Source organism: Lampetra fluviatilis, chromosome 3 (genome assembly GCF_964198595.1).
Source record: "Lampetra fluviatilis chromosome 3, kcLamFluv1.1, whole genome shotgun sequence".
NCBI lineage: Eukaryota > Metazoa > Chordata > Hyperoartia > Petromyzontiformes > Petromyzontidae > Lampetra > Lampetra fluviatilis.
In genome coordinates this window covers 5,148,000-5,164,437 of record NC_136277.1, presented here as the reverse complement: position 1 = coordinate 5,164,437, position 16,438 = coordinate 5,148,000, and the positions used below count along the sequence as shown (strand labels likewise).

General features: G+C 41.7%; 1 protein-coding gene across 2 annotated transcripts in view; it reads left to right on the top strand.

Moving 5' to 3' along the window:
* The window catches only part of LOC144951843 (uncharacterized), a 102,441-nt gene that overhangs the window by 52,303 nt on the left and 33,700 nt on the right, over positions 1-16,438 (top strand). The window contains exons 22-23 of one of the 2 annotated variants that reach the window (XM_078882181.1): positions 3,468-3,575; positions 10,307-10,432. In XM_078882181.1, the coding sequence (XP_078738307.1) occupies positions 3,468-3,575; positions 10,307-10,432 (234 nt within the window). The remainder of the gene's footprint in view (positions 1-3,467; positions 3,576-10,306; positions 10,433-16,438) is intronic. The other variant, XM_078882191.1, reaches the window with a different exon arrangement.

Below are 16,438 nucleotides of genomic sequence, written 5' to 3'. Positions count from 1 at the left end.
TGTCATCCGCATATCTCTTCCACAAGGAAGGACGTAGGGTGGATGTCTGGATGGCATCTGTTTCAAATTTCTCCATTAAAACATTCGCTATCACTGGTGATAAGGGGGAACCCATGGGGGTACCTTCATTTTGTTTGTAGAAAGTACCATTCCAGGTGAAGTAAGTGTTGGTAAGGCAGTGCCTAACTAGAGTAGGTACATGAGGGTTCATTCCATGTTGGACTAAATCTTCAATTATTGCTAAAGTGTCAGGCACAGGAACCTTGGTGAACAGAAACCACATCAAAGCTGACGAGAAAATCATCAAGGGACAGTGAAATGTCCTTGATTAGAGAGACCAAGTGAGCTGAGTTATGTACTGCTGATGTAGTCTTGCCAGCGAATGGAAGCAAGGTATCAGACAGAAAACGGGCCAGTTTGTAGGTAGGTGAATTGATCGTGGAAACGATGGGCCGAAGTGGAGTGCCTTCTTTATGGATCTTAGGAAGACTATAGAATCTGGGTGGTCTAGCAGCAGAAGGTTTTCGGGAGAGACGTTTGACTGGTTCTATTAGAGAAGTCGAACTGGTAATGATATTGTTGTTTTTTGTAGTCAGGCTGTTAGTAGGATCTTTGTTGATTTTGGCGTAGCTGCCATCATTAAGAAGGTCCTGGATTTTGTTGTTGTATGTGGTTTGATCCATTAAGACAGTAGCATTGCCCTTGTCGGCCGAGAGGATGACTATGTCATCTCTCTTTTTCAATTTTGCGAGTTCAGAGCGCTCGTCTTTGCTGATGTTACTAATGGGTTTCTTAGCATTTTTAAGGATGGTGGCAATTTCAGCTCTAGAAACGTCTGTCGGGATGTGTCCCAAGCCTTTGAGGGCTACGTCGACCTGGGAGATTATGTCATCCACTGAGATATGTTAAGGGGTGACTGCGAAATTCAACCCTTGAGCTAGTAACGATTTTAGGCTGTCAGAAATTGGCATGTTACTCTGATTGATGACAATATTGTTAACATTTAACTTTTTAACGTGTGGATCTGGCTTCTCTTTTGACAGGAGGTTGAATTTAGCGATCAAGTTAACTTTACATTTGGTTGACATTGAATTAGCAGAAGAGACTATCATGTTATCTACATGGTCCCAATCAGAAATGGACATTTTATCTGGTAATATTAGGTGTGATTGTAAGAGAGTCTTGTCTAAATTATCAAGTTCAAATCGGAGCAATCTTATTCTCTCTGAGATTAGTGATAGGCTGGCTTTAAACAAGATCCATTTAGCGCTAGGAGAAGTGACAGCAGCAGATGTGAGTGTAAATGCAATAGGTATTACCTTGTTGTCGCGGCATCTCTTGAGGAAGGTTAGCGACTCGATTAGTTTTGCCTTCTTGTCCCGTTGTCTGTTAAAAGCTCTAACAGACGTATGGAAACCCTCCCTGTAGAGGCGGTTCAATCTATCTATATTTTAAGTTTTCATGACTGCAGGGATCCTTACTCGTTGGTTCTTTCGGTAAAGTCACGTAGGTATAAAACAATAAATTAAATCAGAGAGAATAAGATTGGTACCTTGCTTCCATTCACGGCAAGACTACCTCAGCAGTACATAACTCAGCTCACTTGGTCTCTCTAATCAAGGGCATTTCACTGTGCCCAGATGATTTTCTTGTCAGCTTTGATGTGGTTTCTCTGTTCACCAAGGTTCCCGTGCCTGACACTTTAGCAATAATTGAAGATTTAGTCCAACATGGAATGAACCCTGATGTTCCTACTCTAGTTAGGCACTGCCTTTCCAACACTTACTTCACCTGGAATGGTACTTTCTACAAACAAAATGAAGGTAGCCCCATGGGTTCCCCCTTATCACCAGTGATAGCGAATGTTTTAATGGAGAAATTTGAAACAGATGCCATCCAGACATCCTCCCTACGTCCTTCCTTGTGGAAGGGATATGTGGATGACACTTTCGTCATTTGGCCACATGGCCGTCCAGCACTGAACCAATTTCTCAACCACATAAATTTCATACACCCATCCATAAAATTCACCATGGAAGTGGAGAAGGATGGTAAGTTACCATTCCTGGATGTTTTGTTTGAGAAGAGACCTGATGGCTCTTTGGGACACTCTGTCTTCAGGAAAGCCACCCACACAGATTCCAATCTGAAACCTGATTCCCACCACCATCCGGCACAGAAGAATTCCCTCCTCAAAACACTACACCATAGGGCCCACTGCATTTCTGACCAACACCACCTAGCCAGTAAACTGGAACACATACACCAGGCCCTTAAGATGAATGGATATTCGGACCACATTATCCGCAAAGCTGTTTCTCCAACCATGGAGATACAACCCCCTGAGACGCCAATAAAAACCATCACGTTACCATACGTAGCAGGCGTCACCAAAAATATTTCCAAAATCTTAAACAAACACAAGTTCCAGGTCCGATTCATTACAGTACTCAAAATCTGTGATCTAATCCCATCTGTGAAGGATTTCATTCCTGACATGCAATGTCCTGGAGTCTACAAACTAAGTTACACTTGTGGTGATTGTTACATTGGGGAAACGAAACGATATACATCGGACCGTCTTTGCGAGCACAAAGCAGATCTGAAACACGGCAGAACTAACTCCTCCGCCGTGGCTGACCACTGCTATAATGCTGTGGGCTCTCATGATATTGTTTTTTCCGAGACCAAGGTACTCTGCAAACCGTCAGGCTACTATCAAAAGTTTGTTCATGAAACCATCCAGATATATAAACATAGACATAACTTCAACCGAGAAGATGAATACAAATTGAGCAATCATTGGAAGGATGTTATTAACCAGGTAAAAACCTTAAATGCTTTATGGTGTTGCCTTCATATCCGCATCTCCTTTTGCTTTTGCTCTTGCCCTTTGATCCTTTCTAGGTGCTCTTCAACTGGCAGCCCTCCACTCCCCCCCTCCTCCCTGGACCCTCCTCCCCCTATCTTGCCTATATAATCTCGTATTACAGGAGTCCTTCTACCCACTTCAGCAGTTGTTTCTTGCTGTGGTTGTCCCACCTGATGACGGATGCTTGTGTTGCGCCCGAAAAGTCGTGATTTAATTTATTTAGTTTTATACCTACATGACTTTACCAAAAGAACCAAAGAGTAGGGTGGGAGTTCTCTATACATCAAAATACTCAGCCACTGTACTGGAAAGTGGCTAGGTGCCATATATTTTTTGATGGCATCATATAATATATAAACTTAAAAAAGGCAATTTTATTGTTTTTGCTGTAACCAGGTTTCTAGAGTGTAACCAGGTCCCTATATAAAGGTGCATTTATTCCCCAATGGGTTTTAACTGTGCCAAAACCAAATTCAACCTTAATTTGAACTCTAAGTATGTCAATACATGCCCGAAAAAAATGTACGGTGTTGGTTACCATAGATGTTTGACAATGCATATTGTTCCGTGATGGATGTGTCCTTCTTTCCATCAGTGTTAACGATGATCACAGATGCACAAAAACCAGCAAGAGCAAGATATCACCTTCAGTGCTTAGTGTGGAAGATTTCCATTGCATGGTCCAATTATAGGGCTGAGGAAGGTGAGATTCTTCACGCTTAAACTCCTGGTTATTGTGATCCAATGAGAAGGAATTGGACAAAGACTACATTTTAAGATATGATAATAGGGTTTTCCCCTTTTTCTGGCGACAAAACAGGTCATCTTCGGTTCTTTCGGTAAAGTTACGTAGGTAGCAAACATGAAATAAATCATGACGTTTTGGGGGCAAACGCAAGCCATCACGACGTTTCGGTGGCAAACGCAAGCCCTCATCTTCCAAGACGAGGGCTTGCGTTTGCCCCCGAAACGTGACTTTACTGAAAGAACTGAAGAATATGGATTCCTGCAGTCACGAAAGCTTCAATTCTAGAACAAAACAGGTGTTAAGATGTTTAAACACCAAACTGAAACCTTTTACAAGGAATCATGCCTGCATTAACCACAATGCTTGTGGTTGGCTCAAAAGAAAACTGTATCTGGTGTGGACCAATCAGTTTCAAGGACAATGCATATATTATCAGAGTATGTTTTTTGTTTGCATTTTGACCACAAGCATTGTGATTAATGCAGACATGATTCCTTGTAAAAGGTTTCAGTTTGGTGCTTTAACAGATTAACACCTGTTTTGTTGCCAGAAAAAATGGGAAAAACCTATGATATTTTATTACTGGCAAAGGAGGTCCCATTAACTAAATTTTAAGCAGGTCCAATGGTTTGTTACAAGGCTATCTAATTTCCCTGTGAAATAATTACTATTGCGATAAACATGACCGACCATGCAGTTTGCTTCAGTTAATTTTAGAATCACACACCTGCCAATTATAGAGATTCATTGTCTTCCTGAAATGCAGTGGAGACTTTTTGCTTTACACCAACATGTCTTTCTGTTATTGAAAGTAACTAAGATTATCCTGGTAGGTTTTTACCCTTTTAACTGGTACAAAACTGACACCTTTATTCAAGGCATCATGTTTGCAATGACCACAACACAAGTAGTCAATAAAGCAAACAAAAAGAAGCAACTCTGATAAGGATAATAATATGCACTGTCCTTGAAGTTGATTGGCCCACACCCGAGACGGCTTTCTTTAGAGCCTAGTCCCCATTGGTGTAGGGCCAGATGACACCAGAAGGCGTACAACTCAAAAACAGTGCAATATCAGAGTATTGAGAGTTCGGGGTAAACATTTACACTATGAGATCTCTTTTACCAGTGGCAAAATATAATGGTAGGTTTTTACCCTTTTAACTGGTACAAAACTGACACCTTTATTCAAGGCATCATGTTTGCAAAGACCACAACACAAGTAGTCAATAAAGCAAACAAAAAGAAGCAACTCTGATAAGGATAATAATATGCACTGTCCTTGAAGTTGATTGGCCCACACCCGAGACGGCTTTCTTTAGAGCCTAGTCCCCATTGGTGTAGGGCCAGATGACACCAGAAGGCGTACAACTCAAAAACAGTGCAATATCAGAGTATTGAGAGTTCGGGGTAAACATTTACACTATGAGATCTCTTTTACCAGTGGCAAAATATAATGGTAGGTTTTTACCCTTTTAACTGGTACAAAACTGACACCTTTATTCAAGGCATCATGTTTGCAATGACCACAACACAAGTAGTCAATAAAGCAAACAAAAAGAAGCAACTCTGATAAGGATACTCTGATATTGCACTGTTTTTGAGTTGTACGCCTTCTGGTGTCATCTGGCCCTACACCAATGGGGACTAGGCTCTAAAGAAAGCCGTCTCGGGTGTGGGCCAATCAACTTCAAGGACAGTGCATATTATTATCCTTATCAGAGTTGCTTCTTTTTGTTTGCTTTATTGACTACTTGTGTTGTGGTCATTGCAAACATGATGCCTTGAATAAAGGTGTCAGTTTTGTACCAGTTAAAAGGGTAAAAACCTACCATTATATTTTGCCACTGGTAAAAGAGATCTCATAGTGTAAATGTTTACCCCGAACTCTCAATACTCTGATACTGCACTGTTTTTGAGTTGTACGCCTTCTGGTGTCATCTGGCCCTACACCAATGGGGACTAGGCTCTAAAGAAAGCCGTCTCGGGTGTGGGCCAATCAACTTCAAGGACAGTGCATATTATTATCCTTATCAGAGTTGCTTCTTTTTGTTTGCTTTATTGACTACTTGTGTTGTGGTCATTGCAAACATGATGCCTTGAATAAAGGTGTCAGTTTTGTACCAGTTAAAAGGGTTAAAACCTACCATTATATTTTGCCACTGGTAAAAGAGATCTCATAGTGTAAATGTTTACCCCGAACTCTCAATACTCTGATATTGCACTGTTTTTGAGTTGTACGCCTTCTGGTGTCATCTGGCCCTACACCAATGGGGACTAGGCTCTAAAGAAAGCCGTCTCGGGTGTGGGCCAATCAACTTCAAGGACAGTGCATATTATTATCCTTATCAGAGTTGCTTCTTTTTGTTTGCTTTATTGACTACTTGTGTTGTGGTCATTGCAAACATGATGCCTTGAATAAAGGTGTCAGTTTTGTACCAGTTAAAAGGGTAAAAACCTACCATTATATTTTGCCACTGGTAAAAGAGATCTCATAGTGTAAATGTTTACCCCGAACTCTCAATACTCTGATATTGCACTGTTTTTGAGTTGTACGCCTTCTGGTGTCATCTGGCCCTACACCAATGGGGACTAGGCTCTAAAGAAAGCCGTCTCGGGTGTGGGCCAATCAACTTCAAGGACAGTGCATATTATTATCCTTATCAGAGTTGCTTCTTTTTGTTTGCTTTATTGACTACTTGTGTTGTGGTCATTGCAAACATGATGCCTTGAATAAAGGTGTCAGTTTTGTACCAGTTAAAAGGGTAAAAACCTACCATTATATTTTGCCACTGGTAAAAGAGATCTCATAGTGTAAATGTTTACCCCGAACTCTCAATACTCTGATATTGCACTGTTTTTGAGTTGTACGCCTTCTGGTGTCATCTGGCCCTACACCAATGGGGACTAGGCTCTAAAGAAAGCCGTCTCGGGTGTGGGCCAATCAACTTCAAGGACAGTGCATATTATTATCCTTATCAGAGTTGCTTTTTTTTGTTTGCTTTATTGACTACTTGTGTTGTGGTCATTGCAAACATGATGCCTTGAATAAAGGTGTCAGTTTTGTACCAGTTAAAAGGGTAAAAACCTACCATTATATTTTGCCACTGGTAAAAGAGATCTCATAGTGTAAATGTTTACCCCGAACTCTCAATACTCTGATATTGCACTGTTTTTGAGTTGTACGCCTTCTGGTGTCATCTGGCCCTACACCAATGGGGACTAGGCTCTAAAGAAAGCCGTCTCGGGTGTGGGCCAATCAACTTCAAGGACAGTGCATATTATTATCCTTATCAGAGTTGCTTCTTTTTGTTTGCTTTATTGACTACTTGTGTTGTGGTCTTTGCAAACATGATGCCTTGAATAAAGGTGTCAGTTTTGTACCAGTTAAAAGGGTAAAAACCTACCATTATATTTTGCCACTGGTAAAAGAGATCTCATAGTGTAAATGTTTACCCCGAACTCTCAATACTCTGATATTGCACTGTTTTTGAGTTGTACGCCTTCTGGTGTCATCTGGCCCTACACCAATGGGGACTAGGCTCTAAAGAAAGCCGTCTCGGGTGTAGGCCAATCAACTTCAAGGACAGTGCATATTATTATCCTTATCAGAGTTGCTTCTTTTTGTTTGCTTTATTGACTACTTGTGTTGTGGTCATTGCAAACATGATGCCTTGAATAAAGGTGTCAGTTTTGTACCAGTTAAAAGGGTAAAAACCTACCATTATATTTTGCCACTGGTAAAAGAGATCTCATAGTGTAAATGTTTACCCCGAACTCTCAATACTCTGATATTGCACTGTTTTTGAGTTGTACGCCTTCTGGTGTCATCTGGCCCTACACCAATGGGGACTAGGCTCTAAAGAAAGCCGTCTCGGGTGTGGGCCAATCAACTTCAAGGACAGTGCATATTATTATCCTTATCAGAGTTGCTTCTTTTTGTTTGCTTTATTGACTACTTGTGTTGTGGTCATTGCAAACATGATGCCTTGAATAAAGGTGTCAGTTTTGTACCAGTTAAAAGGGTAAAAACCTACCATTATATTTTGCCACTGGTAAAAGAGATCTCATAGTGTAAATGTTTACCCCGAACTCTCAATACTCTGATATTGCACTGTTTTTGAGTTGTACGCCTTCTGGTGTCATCTGGCCCTACACCAATGGGGACTAGGCTCTAAAGAAAGCCGTCTCGGGTGTGGGCCAATCAACTTCAAGGACAGTGCATATTATTATCCTTATCAGAGTTGCTTCTTTTTGTTTGCTTTATTGACTACTTGTGTTGTGGTCATTGCAAACATGATGCCTTGAATAAAGGTGTCAGTTTTGTACCAGTTAAAAGGGTAAAAACCTACCATTATATTTTGCCACTGGTAAAAGAGATCTCATAGTGTAAATGTTTACCCCGAACTCTCAATACTCTGATATTGCACTGTTTTTGAGTTGTACGCCTTCTGGTGTCATCTGGCCCTACACCAATGGGGACTAGGCTCTAAAGAAAGCCGTCTCGGGTGTGGGCCAATCAACTTCAAGGATAGTGCATATTATTATCCTTATCAGAGTTGCTTCTTTTTGTTTGCTTTATTGACTACTTGTGTTGTGGTCATTGCAAACATGATGCCTTGAATAAAGGTGTCAGTTTTGTACCAGTTAAAAGGGTAAAAACCTACCATTATATTTTGCCACTGGTAAAAGAGATCTCATAGTGTAAGATTATCCTATTTCTGTCTGAACATAAATATAAAGGTGAGTAGAGACGGTAATATGTACATATTTGCAAAGACATTTACACACATAAAACTATAATGTTGATACAAATACACGTAAAATGACACATACAAACACACATATACACATATTAACTCTTGCAAATACATATGCATACATGCAAATACATGCACATTCACGTAGATACTGTTAAGAGTTAGCAGCAGATAGTTACAGGGAGACAGTCATAATAGTCACAACTCCAGACAACGTCTGTCTCGCTTAACGAGCACTCTTTCTACAATAATTCGCTATAACAATCAATTTGAATTTAGACCAATTTGTTCGCTTGGCACGTGGAGACCGCTCGATAAAAGGTGTACTGTGGTGGGAGGGGACACACGTTGGCCCATAGCTGTTTGCTTACCACTCCCAATTCCATCCATGATGTCCACTCCCAATACCATCAGTGATGTCTATTCCCAATGCCATCCATGATATCCATTCCCAATGCCATCATAGATGTCCACTCCCAATGCCATCCGTGATGTCCACTCCCAATGCCATCAGTGTCCACTCCCAATTCCATCCATGATGTCCACTCCCAATACCATCAGTGATGTCTATTCCCAATGCCATCCGTGATGTCCACTCCCAATGCCATCCGTGATGTCCACTCCCAATGCCATCAGTGTCCACTCCCAATTACATCCATGATGTCCACTCCCAATACCATCAGTGATGTCTATTCCCAATGCCATCTGTGATGTCCACTCCCAATACCATCAGTGATGTCCACTCCCAATGCCATCAGTGATGTCCACTCCCAATGCCATCAGTGATGTCCACTCCCACTGTCATCAGTGATGTTCACTCCCAATGTCATCAGTGATGTCCACTCCCAATTCCATTCGTGATGTCCACTCTCAATGCCATCCATGATGTCCACTCCCAATGCCATCAGTGTCCACTCTCAATGCCATCCATGATGTCCACTTCCAATGCCATCAGTGATGTCCACTCCCACTGTCATCAGTGATGTCCATTCCCAATGCCATCTGTGATGTCCACTCCCAATACCATGCGTGATGTCCACTCCCAATGCCATCTGTGATGTCCATTCCCAATGCCATCCGTGATGTCCATTCCCAATGCCATCCGTGATGTTCACTTCCAATGCCATCCGGGATGTCTACTCCCAATGCCATCTGAGATGTCCGCTCCCGATACCATCAGTGATGTCCATTCCCAATGCCATCCATGACATATAGTCCCAATGCCATCCGTGATGTCCATTCCCAATGCCATCTGTGATGTCCACTCCCAATACCATGTGTGATGTCCATTCCCAATGCCATCTGTGATGTCCATTCCCAATGCCATCCGTGATGTCCATTCCCAATGCCATCTGTGATGTCCACTCCCAATACCATGCGTGATGTCCACTCTCAATGCTATCCGTGATGTCCCATCCCAATGCCATCCATGGTATCCACTTCGAATGCCATCCATGATGTCTACTCCCAATACCATCAGTGATGTCCATTCCCAATGCCATCCATGATGTCCACTCCCAATGCCATTATTGATGTCCACTCCTAATGCCATCCATGATGTCCATTCCCAATGCCATCCGTGATGTCCACTTCCAGTGCCATCCGTGATATCCACTTCCTATGCCATTTCATCCATTCCCTGTGACTGATTCAATCCACATTGGAAAATCTGGAAACATCCAAGATGCAAATAACATGGACCCATTTTCCAATTACCTGCCAAAAAAACTATTTGTCAGTGCAGCATAAATTTGTTTAATACATTATAGTCCAAAAGTGTATTTTTTACTTTGATAAATGGATTCCAATAAGGTTGAGGAAACTTTTTTTACTTCTACTTTTATAGGATTTGTAATTGAACTGGCCTATACAACTTCTATACAACATGCATCACTGTTGTAACAATAATAATCGTGTATGTGCCAGGTGGACATGCAGGAGTCTCTTTAAAAAATGGAGACATTGCTGGAGACCTCTCAGAGGAGGTTGTGGAGTGGCCCAGGCACCAGGATGGGAAGGTGTACATCCCCTACAACATCTCCATCGCGTTCAGTGAGTGCAGCGCACATGGCCTGCTTTTAGCTTGGCTTACATTACCGGGGTTTTTTTTCTTTCTCGCCCAAGGTTGGGTTACTTTGCATGTCTCATTTTGCCTATTTTTCGGTGTAAGGCATGTCGTTATTATTACATTACCTCCATCTTCTGGTTTATGTTGGCTTACATTGCATGGTTCACAAGTACAATATAAGCTTCTGGTTGGATATGTGGCTCACACATAGTGCAACTTGTTGCATGTCCTTTGTTAGCAACTGGTCAAACTATTTTTCAGCATGCTTATGGATAAGCCAGTTCTTTCACTGTGTTTGGTTACATTTCCAACTCTACATTAACGTTTTTTCAGGCATGACCCTGTAGTCCTAAAGTTAAATACATTATTATCAAGAATCGTCCATCATGTGCTGCTGTCATGTGCGTTGGGAAGAGGGAGGGGTGATATCACATGTTATAAACTGCATTGTGAAATATATTCCTGAATATTTCCTGAGTAATTATTGCTTGCTGGATATTGTCAAAAAAGCATGCGTTTTTTCTGAGCTGTCACCTAGTTATGTTGTATATATTGAGTGTTGAAAAATAATACAAATAACAATTTATGCATTTATGCTAATTAGGCTCGGCTTCGTTGTCTAGGGGTGTATTACCAATCGTGATAATACAAGGAAAAATGTGTAATTTAGTTAAGTTATACAAGTGTATGTAATTATGCTAATTAGGCTCGACTTCGTTGTCTAGGGTTGTATTATCAGCCGTGATAATATAATGATTCTCGCTTTAACTTTTACTGATTATGTTTTAGTGTGTTTATGTCAGGTCTCAAAATTCAGATCTCACTGCAGGATACAGTTCTTATAATTAAGATTATTATGCATGAACTTAGGAAGGAACCACTCAGACTCTTCTGTGTTGAGCAATTTTAATATCTAAAAACACTCTAATATGCGAACACTTATGCTCGGAATTGTAAACACAGTACTCCTGGAGATGTCCTACTCATTGATACGTACAATTAACCCTCAATGGTTATGTTTGTGAGAACTGAGCATAAAACAATCGGCGAATTTCTCAGAGTAGAGCGACCATACACGGCGATAGGAAAAGTCCTTAAAAAATTAATATGACAATATTCATACGAACAGTGATAAAGAAACATGTGCCCAAGGCAAAAGTAGACATCAATGAATTAATTGGTGAGATTTTGTAATTAAGAAATGTCCCGAAACAATATTATACTTACAAGTGTGTAGGTTCGGCTAATGGGACATCGATGAATTTGCGGGCAAGATTCGGTGATCAAAGAAAAATCTCAATGCAATAGTATTCATGTGAGTGTGTAGATTCGTAACATAGATGCTTATAAATGTTTAGTGTGTCATCATTTAATTCATTGGTGAGGTTATGCAATTAACGAAACGAATGACTAAAATACTTCTAGACGACCGTATTAATGAAACTCAAGGGGAAGAACAATGCTTTTCACTATCAGCTAATGTTTAACGCACCAATCTGGAATGGCAACCCTTTTCAAACACAAAGATAACTTTTTCAAACAATCCTATTAGTCCCGATATGCGCGTAATGTGTGTGTCTTCTTGCCACTTGTTGAATTAGCGGCTTACGCGGTACAGCGTTCCTTGTACCGAAAATACCCCAGGTTCCCAGCAGGGCCGCTGGGACGGCGTGTGTGTGTGTGTATTGAACACACGGCTTTCTTGCCTGCGCCGACACTCGTCCTCTTGGCTGTGCCAGCTCTGATAATTGGTTTTTTACCCTTCTATCTGGCAACAAAACTGACACCTTTTTACAAGGAGTCATGTTTGCATAGACCACAATACCTGCAGTCATAATGCAAACAAAAAACATAACTCTGATAATGTGCACTGTCCTTGAAGTTGATTGGTCCACACCCGAGAAAGCTTTCCTTAGAGCCTAGTCTCACATGGGTTGGACCAGATGACGCCAAAAGGCGCACAACTTAAAGACAATGCACCATCAGAGTATGAGAGCTCGGGGGAAGCATTTACACCATGGGAACCTCATTTGCCAGTAAAAATATGATAATTGGTTTTACCCTTCTATCTGCACATTTTTAGAGTTATGTTTTTTGTTTGCATTATGACTGCAGGTATTGTGGTCTATGCAAACATGACTCCTTGTAAAAAGGTGTCAGTTTTGTTGCCAGATAGAAGGGTAAAAAAACAATTATCATATTTTTACTGGCAAATGAGGTTCCCATGGTGTAAATGCTTACCCCGAGCTCTCATACTCTGATGGTGCATTGTCTTTGAGTTGTGCGCCTTTTGGCGTCATCTGGTCCAACCCATGTGAGACTAGGCTCGAAGGAAAGCTGTCTCGGGTGTGGACCAATCAACTTCAAGGACAGTGCACATTATCAGAGTTATGTTTTTTGTTTGCGTTATGACTGCAGGTATTGTGGTCTATGCAGATGTAATAAGAGCCATGTAGGGCTCACGTGGGGATTGGCTTGCCGGTCCCGCTTTGTAGCCAATAAGGGGTGAGCCAGGGAGCATGGCCTCGGCGTGATCACGGCATGTTAGCAGGGGTGATTGGCCTGGCCGATCGGGGCCTCAGCTAATGGGAAGCCGGATCAGAGGCGTGGTCCCAGGATTGACGGGGAACCATCTGGAACGGTCAACGCTGACTACGGAGGATTGGCTTAGGGGTACCACGTGACCCAGGGATTAAGAGGGGGAGAGACAGAGGAGTCGAGAGCAGACCTGGGAACGAAAAGAGCAGGAGTCACGCGCGTACGGGGCTCTGGGTGCCACATGCGCGGTGGGGACTTAGCTGGGAGTCTGCCCGCTTTCCGTTGTCTGTCAGCAACGGGGAGTGTGTGTGTGTAACTGTGGAAGTTGGAAAATAAAAGGACTGATTCTGGAAGCCGTCTCGAGAAGGTTTATTACACAAACATGACTCCTTGTAAAAAGGTGTCAGTTTTGTTGCCAGATAGAAGGGTAAAAAACCAATTATCATATTTTTACTGGCAAATGAGGTTCCCATGGTGTGCCAGCTCTCTCCACTGCTAGGTGGTTGTTGAGTTGGCACGATGCTCGCCATTGGCGGTGCCCGTGCGTGATGATCCCGTCGTCAAATAACGCTCGCAGCTCGTCCTCTGGTCACTGTTCCTCACACTCGTCTAGGTTCCAAGCTGGCGCTTTGGGTCGGTGTGTGTGTGAGTCGAACCCATGGCGCTCTCGCCTGCGCCGACACTCTTTGTGTTGGCTTCACCAGTTCTCTCCACTGCTCCGTGCTCTCTCTCCACCCTTCCTCCAGGGGGGCTCCTGCTTGAGCTGCTGCTGGGAGCTGGCACTCAATATAGAATAACTTTCAGCGATACTTCGTCTGTCAGCGCCGTACTCACACTCTGCAACGTATCGCTCCTCTCCTTGGTGCCGTCGCCATCCATGGTTGATTACGGGGCCCACCCTCGGAGCTTTCCACAGCAAGATTCAATTTCCGTTGATCCTTGTAGACTCGACCTTTGCTGGTGTGTGGCGCCGTCCGTCTCTTCATGGTTTCCGCCCTTCTTCCAAGAGGGCTCCTTCTGTGAGCTGCTCGTCGCTGGCTGGATCACTCACTCCCAAAACTCGTCAATTGTATTAGCACACCTCTTAGCTTCTCACAACTCGTATAGCTTAGCATAATACAACTTATCACAGTCCTCGACTCTGCACGCGACTTAAAACATAAGGATTGATTTAGAATAAAAACTTTCAGCGATACTCTGTCGGTCAGTGCCGAACTCAGCTCTTAACAATACATCGCCCCTTTCCTCTGCGAGACACAACACCCATGGTTGATTTCGAGGCCATACCCCGGAGACTGCTACTCGCAGTACTGATTTGCATGTTTTGGCTCCTTCATTATATTCAAAAATCTCACACCTCGGCTTGCCTTCTCACGAAGGACCGGAATTTCGCTCTCAGCCTGTGGGAACAGCTGTTTGTCCGGTGTGCGTGATGTTTGTCTGTTCTGATTTATTGAAGTAGTTTTAAGTCACATCAAGGCTTGGTTCCTGTCCCCTTTCTCCAGCCATATCGCCATATGTGGAAACAAATGCTTTCAATTGCCTCTAAGTGTGTTTTACTAGTTTTTCAACTTTCTGCAATAATTAATTCTGTGCTGCGTTCCCCCCCCTTCCCTCAGTCTCTCAAAGAGGGGCGTTGTGTTTGTCCGGTGTACGTGTTGTTTTTTATGGCCCTTTTCTTGAAGTCCGGTTGGGATTTCCCGCAGAATCTCATTAGCCCCCCCCCCCCCCCCCCGTTGGCACCGGGTTTTTAAAATTACATTTATGACTCCTCCAGCTGTCTTTTGTGTGGCGAGACAGGAGGGGGCGGGGGGACTCACCCTTTCCGTGCACCAGTGCTACATCCAGATCAAACTTCGTCATCATCTATTATTTATTTTTCTTTCTACGTGACAATACCGAAAAAAACAAAGAGTAATTCCTGCAGTCACGAAAGCTTCAAATCAAGATTAATGATTATAAAACACTAAAAAAAGCTGATATATCATAAATAATAGGCAAGTTATGATGTATCCATTCATCTTTTAACATAAGTTATCGATTTATCTATTGTATTCTGAACGTGAAGGCATTGAATTGTTCATTCAAGTTACATGCAAATTATATGGTGTTATTACATTGAGCTTAACGTAGTGAACAAATCTGTACAATTGCCTAAATTATCAACAGAAGGTGTATATCGGATTAATTGTTTATGTGGCAGATACTATATTGGACAGACGGGACGCAACATCAGCGTAAGACTAAAAGAACACCAAAGAAATATTAAATTATCTCAAACACAACTGTCGGCAGTGGCAGAGCATGCTAGTCAACAAGTACACTCAATTGATTTTGATAACGTTGAAGTTTTGTGTAAAACTAATTATTACTGGCCAAGACTAATTAGAGAATCCATTGAAATTGAGAGAAACAGAAATAACTTCAATCGCTCTGACAGCTACAGGCTTAGTGCGGCCTGGAAGCGTATTATTAAATAAATACAATTACAATTCCTTATAAGGGAAACAAATACCAATGAATAACAATTGAATGATTACCAATCTATATAATTACAATGCCCTCCCCCTCTTTGCCTCGAATCACTGCACCAGATTGAATTAAATGATGACGTCACCCGGCTGCTGCTCTATTTAAGACCGGGAGCAACAGGAGAGCTTCACCATTCTTGCCCGATGAAGCTGATTGTAATTACCAGCGAAACGTCGTACTACTCAAATTTTAAAATGCTGTTGATTCTCTCTTCAACACACAGGTGGGCTAAAGAAGTGAATGTTTTTGTCCTGTGAAAAACGTGACACATTTTTTACTATTTGGCTGTGTCAGGTGGTGGAGGGTTACGACACATTTATAAATAACGCGATCTGACCCAAAAACCTATATTATGAATAATATTGGTCGCGAAAGCCTACGTGTTAAACACATGTTTGCCTTTTCGATTATGGCTTTATTAGTTGTAATTTATTTACGTAGTTTTCATGTCCTATATGTAGTGAACTTGCAATGATTCGCCCCCTTCCCCAGCGATGCCATGAACGTCCACAATTTTGGGTAAAAGTTTGATTCAAGAATTGATTATATTGTTGTTGTTTGTACTTCTCATTATAATTTTTTTGCGTTTTTCTGTTATTTGTACAGATTTGTTCACTACGTTAAGCTCAATGTAATAACACCATATAATTTGCATATAACTTGAATTAACAATTCAATGCATTCACATTCAGAATACAATAGATAAATCAATAACTTATGTTAAAAGATGAATGGATACATCATAACTTGCCTATTATTTATGATATATCAGCTTTTTTTAGTGTTTTATAATCATTAATCTTGATTTGAAGCTATTGTGACTGCAGGAATTACTCTTTGCTTTTTTCAGTATTGTCACGTAGAAAGAAAAATAAATAATAGATGACGACGTTTCGATTGCAACATAAGCAACCGTCATC